The 20,319-nt window shown below is 41.4% G+C and overlaps 1 protein-coding gene across 1 annotated transcript in view; it reads right to left on the bottom strand.

The window, feature by feature from the left end:
- The window catches only part of PGBD5 (piggyBac transposable element derived 5), a 67,940-nt gene that overhangs the window by 9,487 nt on the left and 38,134 nt on the right, over positions 1 to 20,319 (bottom strand). The window contains exons 4-5 of the mRNA XM_066546750.1: positions 12,826 to 13,006; positions 5,850 to 6,047 (exon numbers count right to left, since the gene is read on the bottom strand). Coding sequence (XP_066402847.1) covers positions 5,850 to 6,047; positions 12,826 to 13,006 — 379 coding nt within the window. The remainder of the gene's footprint in view (positions 1 to 5,849; positions 6,048 to 12,825; positions 13,007 to 20,319) is intronic.

The following is a 20,319-nucleotide window of genomic DNA, read 5'->3' as shown; positions in this document are numbered from 1 at the left end:
TTTAAATTGACATCATAATTCCAGCTACTGAAAAATATGTTTTCTATATATGACTTATAAAATAAATATTATTGACAGTTTTCCCCCTTAAGCTGGAAAATTATCTGTAACAGAGATGCTAATTTGATTTCTTTTCCCACAGGTAGTACATTGAACAAGTGGAAGGGGAAGAAAAGGGATCTTTTTTCAGTTGGAAATGAAAAGGTGCTAGACACAAACATCTTTAGCATATATTCAAAGGAACCCACACATTCCTGTAGTCCCACAGCACCCCCCTATAGACAGTGTTAATCTCTCCTTTTTTGGCTTACAAGAAGTTGTGGTCACCTCTAGAGCAGTAACTTGCTGTTACATGCTTTGAATTCTGGAGGTTCCAAATTAGTCCCTTGAAATTAAATCCTTTGCTTATCTCCACCCATGGGGACCAACAGGGGACCTTCCCTTCTCTTCACTGGGTGCCAATTGACACAGAGAAGAAAATACAGTAAGAAGGAGCCAACTGGCTGAACTCAGTGAAGAGAGAAGTGAAGCTGGTGGGTGACTGCAGTCTCAGAAATGAAAAGCAGCCTCGTTCCAGCTGTGGGGAGCCAGAGCTCAGAAGTACCCGTAGGTTGCTCACTGGAGATGAGCACACATTTCTCTGCCTGCAAGTGCTGCTTCCTGTCCTGCCTGCACAGCTGACTTGGTAATTCAGCTCATCATAGGGGATGGCCATCCTGCCTACTCCAGAAATCTGTGGAAAGTCAACAGGCATCACCCTGCAGCCTTCTACCAACCACTCTTTGCACAGGCAGGTTACTCCAGAAATAGGCCCCATTCCTTCATGTAGTCTATCTTTGACCTGGCCTTATCCAACACTCCTGCAGTATTTGTGAGTCCAATGTCTTCCTAAGAAACTCCCCTAACTCTTTTCAGATGTATTGCTCCTGGAGAAAGCTCTCTGTAGGAAGGAAGGGTGGGTAAAACAAAGGAGTCTCTTCACTAACTTTTGATATTATGCCCCCACAGGTTTCAATCGTGGGCTCTTCAGGGTATGGAGCACCACTTACTCCATGGCTACGGCACACTGCCCAGTGAGGCTCCCTTCTCTCAGGTACAACACTGTTTTGTCCAGGTCTAGAGAAGCACAGGCTTGGTTGCATCCTTTCTCAGCATTGTTTCAGGACAGGTACAATCCTTGGCTTTCTCATTTCTCAAGCTTTCAAGAAAATTTCTTCACCTTCCTTCTGCCAACTCTTTTCCAATCAGCCCTTAAATGCTACTCACGTTTTGATTACAGACTTCACCATTTCATTCCTCCAGCTGGAAGTCTCATTCCATCCATTATCTCTGTCAAGCCCCCTGTGCTGTCCTAGCTGGCAGGCTCTATTTTGAAGCTAGTATGTGACATACTAAATGTCATGTTGCAGCTGAGCCATGCAGAAATTTATTTCGGGTGTTTAAAGTCTGATTTTTCAAGAGTCCAAAATTATATTACCTCTGAATTGCTCAATACACTCTCCTTTCACCTCTGCCTCCTCAAGCTGGGTGTAAATGTAGCCCAAGGAGTGGGGGGAAAAATCAATCAAACAAAAAAATTTCTTCATTACATTCATGTAATTATTATAGTGTGGTTTTGATTCTTTTAATGAGTCCTACACATATCTGGTCAGCATGAGGTAAAAAGAACAGATACACCACCAGCCTGCTGCATTAGTGCTGCAAAATCACTTGCCATCTCACCAGGGCAAGTGAGGAAAGGGTAAGTATGGGTAAGCGTTAAAAAAAGAAAAAATCACCTTCTTTCTCCTCTTGCTCTCTTCTCTTTCTTCCCCTTCTCTTCCTTTGGAGAATTTGTACTTCCTTTGCAATTTGCTTTGTATTCATAATCTTTAAAGGAATGCATTGCAGTGGCAGAACCATATACTCCCTATCACTTTCTATTATATTCCCCATAACATTCCCCTGTTTTGAGAATATAGATAGCTGTATAGCAATGCTATTTTTAGCCTTTCCTAGGCTTGTTTCACAGCCATAGCCCACCTTCCCAGGCAAGACAACTGCCAGAGCTGGGTCATTCCTAGCTGCAGGTCTGTGTGGCACGTGGTCCTGAGCTAGCTGACTCATCGGCACATCCGATGGATGAGCCATTTCCCCTCCTGGTCCTCCCCCAGCACTGCTGTGTTCCCATCCCTGGCAGCACTCCAGGGAACACACCACCTGCACTGCAGCCACAGCCTGCCTTTGCTTCCATGCTGGAAAGGGTGATGACTGCTGGCCTCCATCCTGTCACCATAGAAAGGCATCACCTTTTGGGTTTGGTGTTCTTTTAACCCAATTTTGTTTTTAATTTAAAATTTTAAGCTGTATCCTTGTGAAGCAAAGCTTGAGAAATACTACCTCAAACAAAATAAGCCAAAAGACAAAGGTTTGCATATGTTTGTTTCCTGAAAACACTTATCCTAAACCTATCTAGAATCATGCTTTTTTGAAAATGGGTATCCCACTAATACCAGCACTTGCATCCATCTTGTCAAACCCTGAGATTTCATAACAGTATAGAAGAAGGGGCATTGCATGATCCAAGTGCTATCTGGATTTTTATCAGGACTTCAATTTCTTACACTCTTTATTGGAATTGCCAGCATTCAGCGTTGGACAAGGTCTGATGATCAAGGTCTTCCCACTGGGGTCCTCCAGCCCCATCCCCAATCTCACCATACTTGGACACAACCTCCTAGTCTCACAAAGGACACATGGAAAAGGTAAATTGAAACTCTAAGCTTAACCATTCTGAAACATGCTTTTTAACACCATACTTCTTTCCCCAGATTTTCCAATTCTGGGCCAATCTCATGAGCTGATTTTTTCAGGAAACTGGACTGTCACCAGTCACCTGTCACTCCAGCTTCTCCTGGAGTAAGAACCACACAGAGACTCAAACAACTACTTCATTCAATTGTGATGGCTCCACAAAATCTCCCATCTTCTCACAAGTCACTTTTGAGATGCTAACATGCCATCTGCAGCTCTTTATTCCTTGCACATGTGGCCCAAGCTCTGTTTCCTATGCTTAGTTATTGACTGTTTAGCTTTTAAGTAGAGCTAGTTGGTGAAGAGCAGCTGTGGAAGTTCTTCTCAGAAAGAAGCTACTTAAAAAGACCTTGGGTTCAAGAGTTTTTTGCTGAAGATGTTATTCTGGGCATCCCACTGGGCAGCAAGTGAGGTCACTGCCTGTTCCATCCTGCTACATATGGAAGGTAGAAAAGATTGCAATTATTTCTAGAACACAATAATGGAGATGCTGAGGAAGTGGGCATCAGATCTAGAGTGAAAAACCAAAATGCAGCTTTGTCCCACAGATGGGGAGATTTGGACCAGCACGCAGATGACCTGCTTTAGAATAAGTTGACTTTTTAATCTCTGGGGGTCCCTATCTCTTTTGAATTCTCACTTCCTCTGTAATACAAGCACAAGGAAAAATTAAAGCTTAAGAGCAATTAAAAATCTGACCGGATTTTGTTCTAGGCAGAAACTACATACTTGATAGCAGAGTAAGCAGGATATGTTTGCAAGACCAAAGGAATTAGAGCCATCCTTGAGTATCTGAGATGATGTATTATGACATGCTGGTTTAAAACATCCATTATAAATAACCTTCTGCATCTAAAAATAGTATTCACAGATCTGCTCTGATGAGTGTACTGCCCTCCTGTTGCCTCTGGCTTGGGTGGGATTTGCACTCCAAGTATAGGCAAGATTTACCTTCTTGACTTTTTTTTTAAATTGCAATAAATAGTTAATTATTAGCTATGTCCACCTCTTTTCTCATCCTAAATGTTCTGTTCACCATCTCTTGCCTACTGTTCCTAAGGTTTTCTCTTCATGGCCTCCTCCAGCCCACGCACATTTACACTCAGCCAAGTGCAAACACACTGTGCATCACAGACAATCCCACTGGCACCAGTCTCTGTTCAACTACCCCACGTGGCTTTTAACCCTGTTTAACTGCCTCCTCTCCCATGTAACATGGGCTGAGCACGTCTGTGCTACAGGCCTGCCTCAAGCAGCACAGATTTCTCCTCTTCCTCCTCTATATATACATATCTTAGAGGAGACTGGTGGTCCAGCTTCTCTTGAGTTGGTTTAAACTCTCTTTGCTGCACTGACTTCAGTGATGCCAAATCAGAGGCAAGCAATCTGGTCTCTTGCCTTCCCACCGAGCTTCCATCTGTTCCCATGTCCCTGCTAGAGACTCTTTGCCCAGCATCACACTTTAAAAAGCCAGGCTCTGTTTTCTGCTCTGATTCACAGTGAACTATGTCAACTGTCCCAGACAGAATTTGGTGAGCAGTGAGTTGGGAAAGCCTTGTCCATCACACACAAAGGTTGTAATCATAAATACCTCAAACATCACCAACAATCCCATTTATGCCAAAACAGACCCAAGGTCAATCACAAGCACCACAGGTCACACCTCCATGTCCTGCTTTTAAAGGATGCTGCCAGCACAGTCTGCTTTTGCTCCTCTTTTTAACAGGGCAATTAACACTGATGTTTACAAACAGAGTATTTTCCTAATATTTATGAATTATAATCAAATGCTCCATGCTAGTCTATAAAAAATAAGTAGTATTTTGTAGCGATAAGTCTTGTCCAGTTAGTGCTGCTGGATGATCTAAATCCAGCAAAAGATACAAAGAAAACAGCAGAAATCTTGATGGTGAAAGCCCCTCATGGGGAGCTACATGGGGAGCTCCATTACTCCAGAGACTGGTTTGAGCAGGGTGTTCAAGTGTCATACTTCCTTCTCATAAATATTTTCAGCATTTGTGCTCAGACATCAGTCCACCTGAATCACCAAGTTGTCACTCTGCTGGGATGCCCAGCACAATTCCTCAGGATCAGCTCATTGCTTTGCTTAGGCAATGAGCCTCCTGGCAAGGCATTGAACAGCACACTAAGTCAGCTTTTTCAGCTTACCATACAGTAATTCCAGGCCTTAGCTTTGCTTCTGTAGTCTGTAAATACATGTAAGAGTTGCTTGGGATTCAGAAAATTAGTGTAGAAGATGCCTTTGAATTGGTGGCTTTGTATTTAAATGTTTATGTTATACTCATTTGTCTCTGACAGTTATACATAAATCTGAATTATAAAAAAATCTAAGGAAATGAAATAACATTCTCATTGAAAAACTCATTTCAATAAGTTTTAGTCATTGAATTTTACAGAAGTTTCCAAATGTTCTTAAAACCATCTTATACTTTCAAAAAGGAAAATATTTCAGTAGCAAGAAGCTCTCTGTAATTATTTGAACTATCCAAACTATCTGTTTCAGTTTCTTATTATCGACTGCCAAAATCAGTTTAACATACAGCAGGAAACCTTAATCATATCTACTTCTGGCAAAAAAGATACTTGTTTGTGACTAAGTTTTTACTAGATAAGAAAAATTAATTGTAGGATCTGCTTGGAGTTCAAAGAACATCATGACGTTTAATAATTTTTCTGTTGTAGCAATCCTACAAGATGCTTTGCAAATGGAACTAATATTGTCCTATGAAGCAATCATCTTCCTTTCTCTGACCATCAGCAAAGATATAATCTTAAAACCTGAAAGGAAAGTGCCTCTACCAGCTCAGGCAAGGATGCTGCATTAGCAGTAGGCTTTTTAACCTTTGTATGGGAAAGAAAGAACAGCTGTACGAAGATACAAAAGGGAAGTAATCATTACAGCTACTGTTTATCTATGCTGTATCATCAGTTACAATCAAGGTCTTTGTTCAGGCTTATTATCAATCTCAGTGACTCACTTTGGCTTGTGACATAAAGCATATGCATTTTGAGATGAGAATAGGAATATTGCTTACCTTGTTGAACTGGAGAATAGGCGTTGGTCAGAAAACGGAAGTGCCCTTTATTGTACCAGCAAATCAATGACATGTTTCCCTTCATTCTTATTCTGTATTGTCCTCTGGACTGTGGAGTTGCAGAATTGTTCAGCATGGATGGAGGTAGGCCTGTGCAGTCACTCTTCCTGGTGCTCAGCAACCCACAGCAGTAAATCTCTGCATGTGAACAAACGCATTCCCTATTAGCATGCCATTGCATGGACCTAGAGAGCAAAACCAGCTGAGCAAGCCTGAAAGACCTCTGAAAGAACTTCCCCTACAACCTTTTAGTCCAACATATATGTCAGCCAATTGGTTTTCTTCTGTAATACCAAAGGTTTCTGTCCTACAGACAAGTGCAGAAAGCCTGATCTCCTATGATGCTTTTAGTCACAATAATCTACTGCTTCACTGCGCTGCCACGATCTTGATTTTTAGCTCAATACTCCTCGCACCTGCATCATCTGCTTTGCTAAGGAAATCCTGCTTAAGCAGCTGGAAACCACTGAAACCAATGGTTGATTTTAAAAAATTGCATATGCCAGAAGGATGGAGAAGATGGAAATTTCAGTGAAAACTGATTTTAGGGCACTAAAGCAAGCGCTGATCTTGTCCTGCAAAGACACCAGAGGCTCTTGCAGGAGACACAGTCTGTTGCTCACAGCTTCCTGGCCTTTTCATATGTGAGAGGCAATGAATAAAATCTAACACAACAAAATGTATCTCAATGCAGCCAGGCAGGCACAAACAAGGTTTGAAAACAACGTTAATAACAATGCTTGAATTTTTCATTAGGCTGTGAAATACTAACAGCCTGTTTCTGTTAGTCCAAGAGAAGCAGATCTTCTTGAGCAAATTGTTCCCTGACTCAAAGAAATCTTGGATGGAAATTTCCATGGTCTCCCTCAGTTTTGTGTTAAACCATTTGAGTAGAAAAAAACAGTGGGCATGGAAGCAGGTGACATCAGTGCACATCTTGTGGTGGTTTAAAGCTCATCTGTCAGCTAAGTCTGCTTGATCAAATTTTTCATCCTGCTGAATTTTGTATTATATCCTTACAGTGAAAATACAAAGTCAGAATGCCGTGTCCCCTAAATATGCTACCTCTGTTCTTATGTTTCCATAAACATGTTACCTCTGTTCCTGGATTTCCATTTATGTGGCTCTTCTGTCTCTGTCTTTCTGGAAGCACCTAAGCTCTTGAGTGCAGGTGCAGCCTTTGTCCTCGCCTATAGTGATTGGCATGCTGAACATCCCCTCAACAGCTCACAGACACTACAAGAATACTAATAAATTAATTGCATCTACTCATGCATTGGTCCAGTTGCTGAGGGCAGATCTACAAAGAGCTACAGCTCTTCCATCATAAATTTAAGACACTGATAAGAGAAGGTCAACTAACACAGCAATGGGAAAACTTCATTCTCAAGGGAGAAACCTGCACTCCACCAGTTATTTCTAATGAATTAATCAGTCCCTGGAAATCTGTAAGTTCTTTCCACAAAAGAAAATGAGAAAAGCCTGATGACAACAGGCTTACAATCATTATAGAGGGAACTACACCTCCAGTGGAAAGCTGATTTTTGATTTTTCTTTTTAAAAATTTCTTCTGTTGCTAAGAGCTACCCAAACAGTGTAGGTCACGTACCTGCAGACTATGCTATTAACATAGCAAACATTTATAGAGCTTTATTCTAGCCAATATTAAGATCTTCCTGCTTTGATAACAAACAAACCTGAGAAGAATTTCCTTAGCTGCCCAGAGTTTATTATTCATTGAAATGTGATACTTTTTCTAGGAGGCTGCAATGGAATAAAACCAAGCTAGTAACTACATTATTGTGCTAAAGCTTCAAAACAGCAACAGCCATCTTTGAGATCCCATAATAATTAGCTGTAGCTTTTCCTTGTATTGTAGCAATAAGCCTGCAGAAAACTTCCAGCAGGTGTTCCACTCCTCTTGTAGAATAATGGGAACCATTTTCTCTCTAAGGAACACATCGTGTAGCCTTCCTGCTGTAGAGCCCAGAAAGTGCAGCACTTCTGTAGATTTACAAGCATCTCTCATCATGGATGAAAACCTTAATCTACTGTAGAGGTTTTTAAAATCACCCAGTTACTATAGCAATAGAAGCAATAAAAATTACACCCATCTGGCTCAATGAAGTTTTTGTCGGTAATTAAATCAGAATCACAACAGGTGTTTTCTGCACACACAAGAGTGAGTGGAAACAATTTGTTCTCTGGTCTTCTTAAACTGTAGGTGCAATATAAATGAATACACCTAAGATAGTTTAGCAAAGAAGAAATGTGGTATAGTCACCCAGAACTCATTCCCAGAGTCTCTAGCCTCCAGAGAGCTTGTGCTGAAGCCTATTTCACCACATCTTCACTAGTACAGTTCACAAAGGCCATCAGGCTCGAGCTAATTCAGGCAAAAATACACATTCTGCAATCATTTATTCTGCATGCAACACTGGGTCAAGTCAGAGCTGGGAAACCAGGATGGGGGCTGCTGTGGGGAACAGAAGTGAATTTGTTTTAGTCTATGTGCTGGAGCTGCAGGATCCTGCAAACCTTGTGGGAATGCCATGGTCAACCAGGCTGGCAGTTCTTGCAGCTTTGCCAACACCAGCCCTTCTGCAGAACAGAGACAGCTGCTCCTCCTGGTTCAGAACATGCAGAAGAGACTTTCAGGGATCATATGTTTAAGGGAAGCATGGAACACGGGGCTTTAGGAGGTTTTGTCCTCTATAAAGGACAATTCTAATGCTTAGAGAGGGAACAAGGGATGTGACTATGAATGAATGTCACAGCAAATAGCAGTGACAGCTGCTCTGTCTGCTCACAGAACAGAGAATCTGGGGCATTTCAGAGCAGGTTTCCAGTTCTATTCAGAGGCCAGTGAAAGAAATTCTTTGTATGTCCCCTGGAAAAAAAGGTCTATTCAGGGTTTTGATTTTGAAAAAGATCAAAGTGCTATCTTATTTTCTGAAGTTTTCTCAGTTCTTGGTATCTTCACGTAGGTCTTAGAATTATGTTCACTGACATCCCTTTATATTACAAGGCACACTATTGTCTCCTGTGGTACAGTGAAGGTGCTGCACCACAGGCTCTCAATAAAGAGAGAGAATTATTGTCTTTAACAATAATACATGTGTGGGCTAGGGTGAGGAAAAGTGAATGATAGTTAAGATTTCACAAAATTTTTTTATAGGATCACAGGGTCCTATGGATTAAAGAATAGTTCAGGCTGAAAAACAACTCAGGAGGTCTCTAGTCCCACCCCCTGACAGAGACAGTTGAGCTCTGAGGCCAGACAGTGCCATTCAGGGCTTTATCTTGTCTGGGCTTGTAAACTTCCAAGGACAGAGACTGCACAACCTGTCTGGGCATCCTGCTTCACTGCCCTCAGGAAAAATCCGGCATCTGGTCTGATCATCTTTTTTTCAGCCTAAATCTGTTATTTTTTGTCCTTCCACAATGCAGCACTGTAAAGAGCCAGCTCCATTCTCATGATAGGGTAGCATAAGGCTGCTGTTGCATCCCCCCAAAGCCTCTTCTCAACCTGAACAAGAACAGTTCCCTCCCCACAGCAGAGTATACTTGTATCCAGAGTATTCTTGCACTGGAGGTATGTTGTCTAAAACTGTAGGAGGCAATAATCACCAACCTTGACCTACAGGCTAGACTCCTGTTAGCTTGGGACAGTGCTGACCACCTTGGCTGCCAGTGCATGCTGCTGACTCAGGTTCAGCATGCTGGTTACCAAGACCCCAAGTCCGCTCCATCAAAAATTTTGAAAGGAACTAATAGAGTTTTAGTGGGTGACTTTCCAGATTTTCCAGAATTGCCTTTAGCTGCCTTAAAACTTTCATGTTCCCAGAAAGTTTATGACTTCCAAGCATGAACTTATTTAAATATTTCTCTGTTCATAGTCACGAAACCACCAAACAAAATAAAGCAGTTATATCAAAACAGGACAACCCCTGTGGCAGGGAGGAATGACAAGGAGGACTCCATCTTATCAGAAGGATAACTAATTACTTTATTATACTATATTATTCTATACTATATTAAATTACATTACATTATATCTAAACTGAATCTGCCAAGCACTCCACTGCACTCCAACTACACAGGATCTCGTGACTGTCAGCCGACAGTCCCGACACACACACACTTGGCCCTGATAGGCCAAGGAAACAAAACACCATCACTTTGGGTAAACAATCTCCATATTGCATTCTACTTTTGCACAAACACAGGCATAGCAAATAAGATAAGAATTGTTTTTCCTTTCTCAGAGGTTCAGAGAATGTGAAACCCAGAAATAATCTTAGGAAGAATTGTGCCTTGTTTTTCTCTGTGTAGAGAAATGTGGTGACACAGTTAAGATCAATACCAATTTCTTTTTGGTTTTGGGTCTCAATGGGATCTTTCTACCACTGGTACTGCTCTAGCCCAGAAATGGAATCTTCTTCAACAAAAAAAGTAAATTTATCAGTTCAAGAATGGGTCTTGAACTGTCATGGGCACTGAGCATAGATGCTTTTCAACAGGCTCTCATGACATTTTCTGGTCATCGTGTCGCTCTGTTCTGGTTTAGCTGAAATCATACACCAAAACAGAGTCACACACCAAAAAACTCCAACACTGACTTCATTGCTGAAGGAGACTCTGTGGTAGATCAGGAGAGATCTCTCTGTCCAGTCCAGGCTTCTTTTCTTGCCTCTCCCCAAATGTCCTGCTAATGCAGCAGGATCCCAGCAGGTGCTGGCAGTACACAATCTGCTCTGCAGCAGAGTCAATAAACACCATCTCCTCCAAGGCTCTTACTGACTTCACCACAGCTTGACATCTCAAGCATCTCACCCCTCCCGATGTCTCACAGTCCTTCCAGCTCAACATTCCCTGGCAAAACCTCTTTGCTAGCCCCTAGCAGCTCGTGGCAAATGCGGACAATCCCGCTGCCTTATTAAACAGAAACATTTTTCTCTCCATGTTCTTCTTTATGTAGGAGTGCCATGCTACATTGCAAAGTCAATAAACCTGCTCTCTCGGTGACCACCCCCTACCCACCTCATAGCTGCACCCCTAGGGAGGTGACAGTGTGTACCAGATCTGAAATTTAATTTTGGAGGCAGCTGTCAGAGATTATAAAGTCTCATAAAGCTATATAACAAATCATACACTAAAATGAAATCTCAGTGTTGCATTAGCATATTTGATCAGATAGTAAGTCAAAATTACATGTTTTTAAAAGACATTACTGAATTTGTTACCTGCTAGAAACCATTAATTTGAATGATCTGTGCAGTGTAAAGCCTATGAATAATTCAACTCTGTGAACAATTTGAATTATCTGCAAGTAATAAACATTCAGCTGGTTTAGTAGCCATGTATCTTTTTCACCAGGGTTACTGATCAAATGGATCATGCCAGATCATCTTTATCCTTCTCTAGCTGAGCATAGAGGATGAACTCAGTCAAGCTGCCTTTACATTTAAACCTTAACATTTCATCTCAGGTACAAAGAGTATGTGTGTTACCTTCTGCATTTTTTTAAACTCACATTTTGTATCATTGGTTTGGCAGTCTTAAAAATGTAATGCTTATAATCATCTGAGAAAAGCCATCTAACAAAGATAGGTCTCTGCTCAAGGAAAAACTCCAGTGCACTATAAATATGCTCTACTCCATTCCCATTTGGCTGTTCACAGCATTCGGGAAACCATGGCTCTTTTATGAGGTATGCAGATATTCCACTGTAGCCAGTGAGCTTCCAGCTTGCCTGAATTAATGTAGGAGCTAAGTTCTGCATGGAGCTCAACAGATGCAGCGCTCAGTGCCAGAACAGTCTGTAGTGCTAAACTACAGCACTGGTGCAGCTCACTGATGTTCTCATTTTAAATGAGAATTAACATATTGTCTCAATTCCCAGACTTTCCCCCTGCTTTGGGCCATGTTTCATTAATATAATGTTTGGCGTGGGTTTCATTCTCTGCAATGACAAAAACCCCCAACTTGGACAGCAGTGGTGTGCCAGCAAACAGCCTCGTAGCTGTGATGCATGATGGCAGCCTCCAGCCTCATTGCTGGGAAGGACCTTTTCCATGCAGCACATCACTCTGAAAGGCTGTGCTGACTGAAAAACGAGACCAGAGTGATATGAAATGACTCAGAACTGACTGGCAAGAGTGCAGGATCCTGTAATTGCAGGGGAGTCACAAGTCCTCAGCTTCAGGAAAGTGGCTTTTCCATGCTCAGAGTGAGGGGGCGTTTGACAGAAAGGATAACCTGGGGCTGCTCTTTGCAGTAGCAAGAGACTTGCTTGGGAGAGTTGTATCAATGGACATTCCACTGATAAGTGTGTTTTTGCTAATGGAGAGTTTTATTATGCTTTCAAAACTAAAATATGTCCTATCAAGGTACGTTGATACTAGCAAAAATCCCCCAAAACAGAAAAAAGCAAATTTTCTAGAGCTTTTGCAAAGGCATAAAATGTCCTCTAGAGAAAACACATCTTTAATAGATATTAAACCAAGAAAGACTTCTAAGGCACATCTCTAAGGATTCATCCCATCCTTCATCTTTCACAACAGGAACAAAAAAATCACAGGCAGATAGGAAATTCCTTGAAAAGCCCCCCGGGTCACCTAACAAATTTTACTTCACATTTCTAAGTCAAAGAACCAAAGCAAACACTTTAAATAACCTTATTAAAATTGTTTTTACATCCTCATTTTGAAGATTTAATAAGGAAGATTTAAAGAGCAACTTAGAAAGTCTTCTGCATAGTACCTTCTCATGAGAAATTTTCTTAGACGTGAACAACTTATCTATACAAGGAATTGAGATGTCAGTGAAGACTTTTGGAATTTTTTTTAAATTCATTGGCATGAGGCTCCTAGGTCTGTTGCCATTAAAACCCAATGAGTCACCCAATACACACCTTGCTTCTCAAATTCTTCAAAGAGATTCAGGCTGGTAATGCTTGGGCCTGTGAAGATGATGTAGTTCTTCCCAGAGGCATTCTGACAAAGGCTTTTGGCCACCATGCTGTGAAGCTGTGGTTTATTCTTCAAAGCATCCAACCCATCAGCACCACTCCCTTCTTTGAGATGGACATAAATCTTAAATGAGAAATTGTAAGAAAAATTAGAAGGTTATAAGGAATCTAGAGGGAGCAGATGCAATTCCCAACACACTTGCACAGCTCAACTTGAGGCAAACTGAGAAGGCAGCAGACACTTGTTATAAAGGCTAATTAAAGTCCCTCTCAAGGGCCTGTTGCTTTTAAACCAATTCAGGTTAGCTGGCACAGCTACTGATAAATATGGCATACTTCACCTCCCTTCTGAGGCTCCTATCACTGTTGTGCAGTTTGAAGATTGTTGGCTTGGCAGGAAAAGACTCCAGTCATAACTGGGATTACATGTTATACTGAATCTGCACAGGCTTCATTGCTGCCAGCAAAAGGAGAGCATGGGAGCTTCAGTTTCAAGAAAAGCCAGTGTAAGATGACCAGAAGGAAATGGCCCATTACCTTCACTGCATTAATATTCAGATTTATTTCCCATTTGCAGTAACCATCAGGCTGTGACATAAGTACGTGTGCACCTCCATAAATGAGCAAAATGCACATCCAACCAGCCAGAACACCCTCATCAAACTCCCCAGGTACAGTGCTAACACAGATTCTTTACATAGATCCTGGTTTGGAAGCAACCCACCAAAACAGTTTGAGCCATGCAGAGAGAGAAAATGTGTAACCCTTTGTTTGTACACAAGCCTTCTATTTTATTTCACTGACAGTATTTTAGAAGCACAATGATCACCCCAGTTCAACACTTAATAAAGCCAACTAGGCATCCAACCTTCATCTTGTTCTAACAGCTAGCAGAAATAAACTGCTGGAAAGAGAAATAAGAAGAAGCAAACACTGTACTCTGTTACTGAAATACTACTGTAGTATCATGGAACTTGCAAATATTTAAATAAACAAACAAATGCAAATTCAGAAAAACTTGCCCAGGCCTGCTTTCATGACCTTGGCTCTGAAATACACAAATCTTTTATGAATTACAGAAAATTTTACCTGTCAAAGAAAAAACTGAAACTTGTTCAGTATTCAGGGGCAGGGAAAAGTAATTTTGCCTTGGTTTTTGGAGTGATATATCCACCACAACTTCGTTAAATTTGTTTGAGAATTCGACCATGCAAAACATGCATCATTACTTTTCTGTATAGCTTATTTCTCTTACCAACAGACACTGTTAAAAATGAAAATTCATAGCAATCCTCAGAGAACAAAAATGCTCATGTTTGCACTAGTGCTTCCAGTAATTTGTAACTCAATAATCTTAGAGAAGAACAAAATTCAATTAAACAGCATCTCTCTGTTTTAGATGGTGCATCTCCCAGCAGTGGTATTCTGTGCAATATTCCCTAGCAATTCATGCACCATGGAATAGAACTCAACAGAACTCAAAAGAATGTGTTACATACGAAATTTCTGGGAAATTAGACATAATTTGTATTTTGAAGGACCTGACATGCTGAAAACAAAGTTGGTGCAAGGACAAATGCGCATTAATTCCAAAAAGTAGAGTGCATATTAAAAGGAAGTCTTAAATACACCATTTATCTTAAAAAAAAAAAAACCAAAAAAACCCAAAACAGACAAAAAAAACCTTTTATTGATAGAAACAGTTCTCAGATGAGGACAAAGGCAGCAATGTTTGCAAACTCCCTGATTCTGCTCCACTAATTTTGGATGGCTGTCAAATTTGTGCTTTCTCCAGTTTTAAGACTGAGGACTAGCTAATTATGATAAGTCATTTAGGTTATTAATCAGGGCTCCAGAGAGCCAGTAGAATGCATTCAAAGAACAGATTGCTGCAAATTTACAGCAAAGGTATTTAGTGATTATTGGCAACAAAATTAAGATTAGGTTACTAATATGTCAGCACAGAGACCACACATCAAACACTCAAAATCTACAGACAAGGCAGTGGAGACAGAAGATGCAGACAGATTAGTTTCGACCTTGCATTAGCAGATAAGCTGAAAATAAAGCAGGAAATCTCTCTAAGTCTATAAAAGTGTCTTACACCTTACCTTCCCATATCCAGTAAATCTTAGAGTCTCTCCCGCTCCATGCTTGCTCTGTGTTCCTCGTAGAGCGCTGCCTCTCCAAGGGAGAGTCCTCTGCTGGTGTGCCAGCTGGTCCCAGCTGTGGGCTGGTTTGTGTCTGCAAGCAGCTCCTTCAAAGAGCATGCCCACCATGCAACTGGCCACTGAGGTACCACTACTTTCATATGAAGATGCTACACACTTCACAGGTTTTGTTAGCACAATTCTCTGTGCATCTGGCTGTGAATCTCAACCCCTTTCTCTGTTCACCTCCCCAGTGCCCATTACTCAAATGTCCATACCCACTGCTGAACCTTTCCTCCTCCTCCAATGTTAAATATATTTTCTCCTTGGGCAGTTACCTATCGAAAACCAGCCTTTTTTCTTGGCACAGTATTTTGTGTTTTGGAGAAGCATCATTCAAAGCTTTATCATGCTCAGCTTTATTGGGCTGATGGGTGACAGCAGCACAGTGTTGGAAAGCATAAAGGCTGCTGTGAAACACTGGCTGTGTACAGATAACTGGCAAAGGGATGGCTTCAAATATCTTTGCAATGCCTAGGATCCCATATGGCCTTCATTTTCCCTCATCCAACTTATTTCATTCTACCTCAATCCATTAGGATCCTACCAACTGAAGCCCACAGCACTTGCTGCCTTTCTGGAATGCATTAAAAGTGTTATTTAGTAGTCAGGAATCTGCAGAAAAAGCACCAATTGCCAGAAATTGGCTGTTAGACCTTCATAGGCACAGTCAGAAACTGCTCCCCCAAAATGCTTGTTAGACCATTCATTAGACCTTCTGGTTTGTCCTGGGACATTAGAATTTTGTGTTCTTTCCATGCGCACCAACAGCAAGATATCAGAAGTATAGGCTCAACAGCTGTTGCTGGATAACAGATGGGAGCTGCTGGCAGCAAACATCCTCTGCTTCTCTGCAGGACAGCCCAAGCAGTGCTTCTGGAATATCTACAGAGATCTCTTTCACTGTCTGTCTTTTCTAATGGCTACCAATACATTTGATCTACAGCACCAACTGGGAAAACCTGTATGGATGTGACATCATCTGTCTTAGGAGGTGACTATGGGCTGAAGATATTTAACATGCAGTGCTTTTTCTATTCATTCCTCAATTATTTGTTGAATATCTGTTCTTTATCAGAACAGTGACATGCTCAATTGTGCCTTCTCTCTATCTGTGGCTGCTCTACTGCACCAGATACTTTCCAGTATGTTTTCATTACCTTCTTGTGGAAAATTCATAAGGTCTCACAGAAACTGAGTAAAAAACTGAACACTTAGGAACAAAAGTTACATCTTGATGGCACATTTAAGAGAATATGCCCTAGAAACTGAAGTACTGGTGGTTTTGCTCATATTTAAAGCTCAGATGGCGTATTGAAAGCACTTGTGAATAGCACATCCCAAATACTCCACCTTCATACATAATTGAAGCACCCCAGGGTACAATTCTCAAATGAAATAGATGACATTTGGAAGCAAAAAAGGGCAGAGATAGTAATAAACAGAAGGAAGATTTTGAAAGATATATTGTGCAAAAATACTTCGCAAAGGGCAGATCCTAAACAACCACGAAACAGAAGCCATGTTTTTAGATGACTTAGTTATAAAAGATAACTTTAGATGCTTTTAGTTATAAAAGCAAGATAAAAAAGTAAAGTAGTCATGACTTTTCGATCCTTGATAGCTATTGAAAAAATAACTTTATTTTTTCTACAGGCTTCACAGCCCACCCACAACTGTGCATTCCTCGCACTACTTTCTAGATCCTGCCTCAATTGGTCTTTCCCTCTCATCCTAAACCTCACCTTTAACTGTTGCCATTGCCAACACTGCTGGGAGATTCTCCTCTCCAGTTCCATCCTAAATCTGCTGCAGTTCATACCCTCTGCTTCTTTAATGATCTCTTCCCAGACAGCTCTTGTCTAGCAGATATTGGCACCAGTGGTGGTGCTCTTACTGAGACCAGATTTTTTCATTTGTTCTAGCCTATCTTCATTCTCTTCCTGCTACTCTAAAGGCTATTTTCTAAAGGGTATGCAGGAACATACCATTTTCCCAACCTGTTCCCAGCTAGTTCCTGGTGTTCCTAATAAAGCTCTTTACTTGATCCCTTTCTTTTCCCCCTCTGCATTCTATTTAGAATTCTTTCAATCTGCATTAACACTCATGGATGCAGCTAATATCTTTGTGCTGTGGAGTGACAAACATCTGTTCTGCTTGCACATATTCTTCAAAGTTTCTAGAAAGATCTTTGTGAGGCTGGCAAACAGATGCTGGTAGAGTTGACAATGCAAGTCCAATGTGGCTTAGAGTTCTTTGCTTTTCTTCCCTTGATTTCTTTGTCACTGAGGGCACAACAACATCTTACCTGCATGGCAGATTGACAACCCATGGGTCAACAACTCAAGGATCAACAAACGCAGATTTTGCTCTGTACCCTCTCCCAGGCAGCCACATCTAGTTTAGGCAGATTCATTTTCTCTAACAGCTCCATGTAAATAATTTCCTATTCTTTCAAATACCTAAGAACTGCCTGGCTTTACTCCCAATTACTGCAATCATCCTTCTTTACTTTGGCCTTGCTGCAATATATCTTGACATCCAGACAGTGCTTCAGCCCTCAGATGACTTGCCTGACCCTTTGCTTTAGCCATGCCAGCCTTCTGCCAGTTCCCTCTTCTTTGCAGCATCAAAAGGAAATGGGGCTGGAAAATGAAGACAGGCCTTTATGGTCTAGGCTTCCCCATTGATCTCCTATACCATGTCAGTATAGTGATTCCTGCTCACACTTACCCTGTGAAGCCAAGTATCCACCAACCAATGTCACACAAGCCCACATTTGCCTCTTTCCATGCTGCCCTTCTCCTGCCTGGTTGGAATCACCACCATCTCAGCAGAGCTCTTTACTTTTGCTCTTCAAAACCTTTCCTAGAAAGGATGCAATCCCCACAAGGCAATTGCTAATCAATGCATTGGTCCTCTTTCTTCTTAATGCTACTTTTCTAGGCTCCCTCTGTGTAACTGGCAGCCCAGCTCAAGTCCATGACTGAGGCTTCACTCTGGTGCCACACACAATTGCACAACATTGGCTCAGTTTTTTTCTATGAAAATTACAGCTGAGCTGTGAGAAGGTGTGTAAGTGGGAAGATATAGAAGTGATGCAAGGCAGGAGCAGTATAAACTATCAGAAGTGCTGTAACTGTGGAGGGGATAACACACAGCAGCTCAAGGAGGAAAATACATTAAAAGGGTGTAAAATCTTAAGATGAAACCGAGTGACAAATCAGTGACATCAAGGACCCAGCCATTTCCAAGGAGGAAGCACAAGGCTGATGACTGCCTGGCCCGTGCAGGCTCACCAGGAGTAGGGTATATACTGGCACCTAGCAGTGTGCTAGTCCCAGACCTCTGCCAAGTGCGTTAGCCAAGAAACACTGCTGCACTCATCGTGCTTCCAGAGTCCTCTGGGCAGCCAAAATGTGTCTGAACTAAAGAGATTTGCTGTAGGAAGCTTAAGCCTCTTGCACTTAGATCCTAAATTTCCTAGGGCAGGGATATTTTTTTTTTATTCTGCTTACTGCACACCACAAAGGGCCTGACCTATTAAGTGCACAAAACAGGAAGCTCTGGTGCTTTTAGTCTCCTTTCCCAAGCAAAGTTGCACAGAGAACAGCTGCAGAAGGGACACAACTATGCAGGTAGCTTTATTGTCATAAACTCCAAGCAGCTCAGATAGGAACTAAAAATAACTTTTGCTCACGCTTGAAAATAGACACTAAGACTGTGTGTAAGCTGTGACAGATATTTGCATTAGATCACATCTAGGTTTGGTTTCCTATTCATTTAGAAACATTTTAAGATTGTAAAGTCCGTAAAAATGAATAGGACTGGCCCATCACACATGTGCAAAAATACCTTTCCAGTTAACACTGGTGAGCAAGAGGATAATTGACTTTTAACTGAGATCTGGGATTCTCAGATGCTGACATTACAGAACCACATGCATTAAAAAGCCAGAGCTGGGTGGGAGCCAGAAGAAGAAAGTAGATAGGCTTTTCCAGTCACCAGTGGCTGACAAAGGAAGGTGATCATATTTCCTGGGATCCCCTCACAGACAAAGCCTGACCTTGAGGACCTCCTCAAAGCAGCTGCTACATCTATGTGTTCCAGATGCAACTGTTCTAGCAATACAGGAATTATCAGGGCCCTGTTTAAAGAAATAGAAGGGCTCAGACTAATCTCTAAACAGAACTTAAATAGGCTGAAACACCAACATTTCTGAGCAGCTTATTAAACAAGTGCACAGATGGCCAACTCTCCTGCAACTCTGACCTTGAAAAAAAACTGACTCCAGGTTTATTTACCCCTCCCTTTCCCATTGACTGAATGCACTTATGTGGTGTGTTGTGAAATTATAAATTCTTTGGGGCACAATCTCAGTTTCTCTAAATTCTGGAAGTTCTTACTCTGTAAAATCAATGGGGTTATGAACTATTCAAGCTGGCTGTAGCTACCCTGTCTGACATGAGCTACAGCATATACTGTAGAAGCATGGTGTTTACATTGTTTGGATTTTTTTGTTGTTGTTGCCACTGAGAGCTCTGCCATTGATCTGTGGAGCAACCTCAGACACATCCCTTCACTGAGACTGCTGCTCTTTGGGGAGAGAGCCCTTTCTCACCCTCTCAGGCAGGGGCTACCCTGAACCAGGTTTGATTCTTTAAACATGGCTGTCATGCAAATCACTGTTTCTTCAGGACCATGGAAAGACTCAAGATGCAGAGACACAGTACTTTTCCTTACTCTGTTCTGACTCATCACTTCATGGGAAGCAGTGGAAGGTGGAAACTGAAAGTCAGTCCCAGCAAAAGGACCTAAAGGGCTTCATAAATCTGAGTAACATATTTCACAGGGATATTAGTGAAAATGAAATGCATTATTGCAAGAATTTTCTGCCAGGGAATAAAAGCAAGTACAGAGCCCATATATTCAGGGGCAGTGAGGAGGTGTGGGAAGGGAAAAGTCTCCAGTATAGCCTCAGAAATTAAAATTAATCTCAGTGAATAGGAAAGGATATACACATCCATAAACTAATTTTTTCCTCACCATGATACCAGCTTTTAAAGCAAACAATAATGTTGATGAGTTAATTCCATTACTGCCTATCAGAGTGATTAATATTGCCCGACTGTCCCTTTGCGGTGCTCTCTACCATCTAAGTACTGTCTTTCATCTTGCTAATTGATGGCTCTTTGGGTCAGGGACTGTCTGAGGGTTACATTTGGGC

The sequence above is a fragment of the Molothrus aeneus genome, chromosome 3 (genome assembly GCF_037042795.1).
Source record: "Molothrus aeneus isolate 106 chromosome 3, BPBGC_Maene_1.0, whole genome shotgun sequence".
Lineage (NCBI taxonomy): Eukaryota > Metazoa > Chordata > Aves > Passeriformes > Icteridae > Molothrus > Molothrus aeneus.
Note: the sequence above shows the minus strand (reverse complement) of the source record. Positions and strands in the feature narration are given on the sequence as shown.